At 61.3% G+C, this 2,320-nt stretch overlaps 1 protein-coding gene across 1 annotated transcript in view; it reads left to right on the top strand.

Annotated features, from left to right (window-relative positions):
- The window catches only part of LOC104992695 (voltage-dependent T-type calcium channel subunit alpha-1H-like), a 20,311-nt gene that overhangs the window by 13,832 nt on the left and 4,159 nt on the right, over nucleotides 1–2,320 (top strand). The window contains exons 13-15 of the mRNA XM_010845667.1: nucleotides 133–371; nucleotides 529–737; nucleotides 2,175–2,316. Of these exons, the coding sequence (XP_010843969.1) occupies nucleotides 133–371; nucleotides 529–737; nucleotides 2,175–2,316 (590 nt within the window). The remainder of the gene's footprint in view (nucleotides 1–132; nucleotides 372–528; nucleotides 738–2,174; nucleotides 2,317–2,320) is intronic.

Here is a 2,320-nt window from a genome sequence, read left to right on the forward strand (position 1 = left end):
CTTCCAGGGGAGGTGAGGGGGCTTCCAGGGGAGGTGAGGGGCTTCCAGGGGAGGTGAGGGGGCTTCCAGGGGAGTGAGGGGTTCCAGAGGAGGTGAGGGGCTTCCAGGGGAGGTGAGGGGCTTCCAGGGGAGGCGGTGGGAACCAGGAGTGTGGGGCAGACCTCGTCCTCACCCTGCTGGGCTCTTCTGTCTACGCCCACCCCTTGTGGGCCTGACCTTTACATTGGGGGTCGCCCCCCCACGGGGAGCTTCACGTTTGCTGTGTGCTCGTCGGGCACAGGGTGATGCCACCAGGTCCGACACAGATGAAGACAAGACATCCACCCACTTGGAGGAGGACTTGGACAAGTTCCGAGACCTCAGGGCCACAGGTGCGCGTGTGGATGGGGGGCAGGGATGGGGCGGAGGGGACACTGCCTCTAGGGTCTGGGCACAGCTGGGACTCCGGAGGGGGATCCTAGGCGGACAGGCGCTCCTTCCTGGGAGCCCTGCAGGCTCGAGTGGCCTCCCCTCTCCCCCCTCCCCTAGAGATGAAGATGTACTCGCTGGCAGTGACACCCAACGGGCACCTGGAGGGCCGGGGCAGCCTGCCCCCTCCCCTTATCATGCGCACAGCGGCCACGCCCGTGCCCACCCCCAAGAGCTCCCCACACCTGGACGAGGCCCCTGGCCCCCTGGACTCGCGCCGTGGCAGCAGCAGCTCCATGGACCCTCAGCTAGGAGACCAGAAATCTCTGGTAGGGGACCCTGCCTTGGCCTCAGGGCACCTTCAGGCTCACCCCCCCAACACAGCTCCTTAGACCTTTCCCAGAGATGAGTGAGGGTCCCAAATGTGCCCCCTCCTCCCCAGAATCCATCAGGCCCGAGCGCTTTGTTTTCTATAAATGGAACTAGAAACCGCTGTTCTGATGGGAGGTGTATGAATAAGCAAGTAGAATAGCAGGCCAGAAGTTTATCTTCCAATTTGCACAATGTAAGATAAAAGCTGGCAGAACACAGAATGTACAAGAAGGGAAAACAGAGAAGGATGGCAAAAAGGTGTAAAAGCTGAGCACACGAAACAGGTGACGGAAGCCGGGCGGAGGCTTCCATGCGTCACAACCAGCAGCGCCCTGCGGAGCTGGGGCCCACGGTCTTTCCAGACAAACCCAGGAAGCACCACCCCAGACAGACGCAGCTAGGGCCGGCTCTGTGCGTCTCAAGGGCCAGAAGGGGTGGGTGGAGCAGGACAAGCTAACTTGGGGTGGGGTGGGGGGTGAACCTGGAGGAAAGTCCAGGTGAACCATCGAGAGGGGGAGGGGACATCGAGTGTCAGTCACAGAACAGCTGTGGCCAAGCACATCACAGCTAAGCTGCTAGAGCCCCCAGGAGGAGGATGGAGCTGCTGGGCCAGATTCCAGCTCAGCTCCTGCTGACCCAGGAGGTGAAAACGGCGAAGGGCAGAGAGCATAGGCACAGCAAAGGTGAAGTCCTGGAGCACAGCTGAGTTTCTCTCCTGAGGTGGCGTGTGGCTCCTCCTGGAAGTCCAGAGCCTGCTAGCCAGAAGTTGATGAGCGGTCCCTCCCCTGAGATCCAGGTCAGCTGCTGGGCCGCATCTGAGGATGCCTGGTCTGTAGCTGGTCCCTGGCCCGTTGATGACCTTCGCGCACCCTCTGGTCTTCAAGCTGGCATGCGAGGCCCCCTCAGGGATCTGACACTTGCTGGCGGTGTCTCCAGCTCACCGTTGACCCACTGTGTGCCACAGGCATCTTGCTGAAGGCTCAGTGCCCCTAGCAGCTCCCTAGAGGAGAGGCCCTGTTTAGTTTACACATGCATATTAGTTGCTCAGTCGTGTCCAACTCTTTGTGGCCCCATGGACTGTAGCCCGCCAGGCTCCTCTGTCCATGGGATTCTTCAGGCAAGAATACTGGAGTGGGTAGCCATTTCCTTCTCTGGGGGATCTTCCCAACCCAGGGATCGAACCCAGGTCTGCTGCATTGCAAGCAGATTCTTTACCATCCGAGCCACCAGGGAAGCCCATTAAAGGAGATGATCCATGTACAAATGTCACCCACGGGTGTCACTGGAGATCCCTTTCACCAGGGAAAGGCCCGTGAGCCAGGTGCCCTGAGGCCAGCATGTTGGGGGTGACTTGGGAGGGGTGTGACCTGCTCATTCCTGCCCTCACCCCACAGTCCAGCCTCCGCAGCTCGCCCTGCGCCCCCTGGGGGCCCAACAGCGCCTGGAGCAGCCGGCGCTCCAGCTGGAACAGCCTGGGCCGTGCACCCAGCCTCAAGCGCAGGAGCCAGTGTGGGGAGCGCGAGTCGCTGCTGTCCGGTGA

The sequence above is a fragment of the Bison bison genome, unplaced genomic scaffold, assembly GCF_000754665.1.
Source record: "Bison bison bison isolate TAMUID 2011002044 unplaced genomic scaffold, Bison_UMD1.0 scf7180017848654, whole genome shotgun sequence".
Taxonomy (NCBI): domain Eukaryota; kingdom Metazoa; phylum Chordata; class Mammalia; order Artiodactyla; family Bovidae; genus Bison; species Bison bison.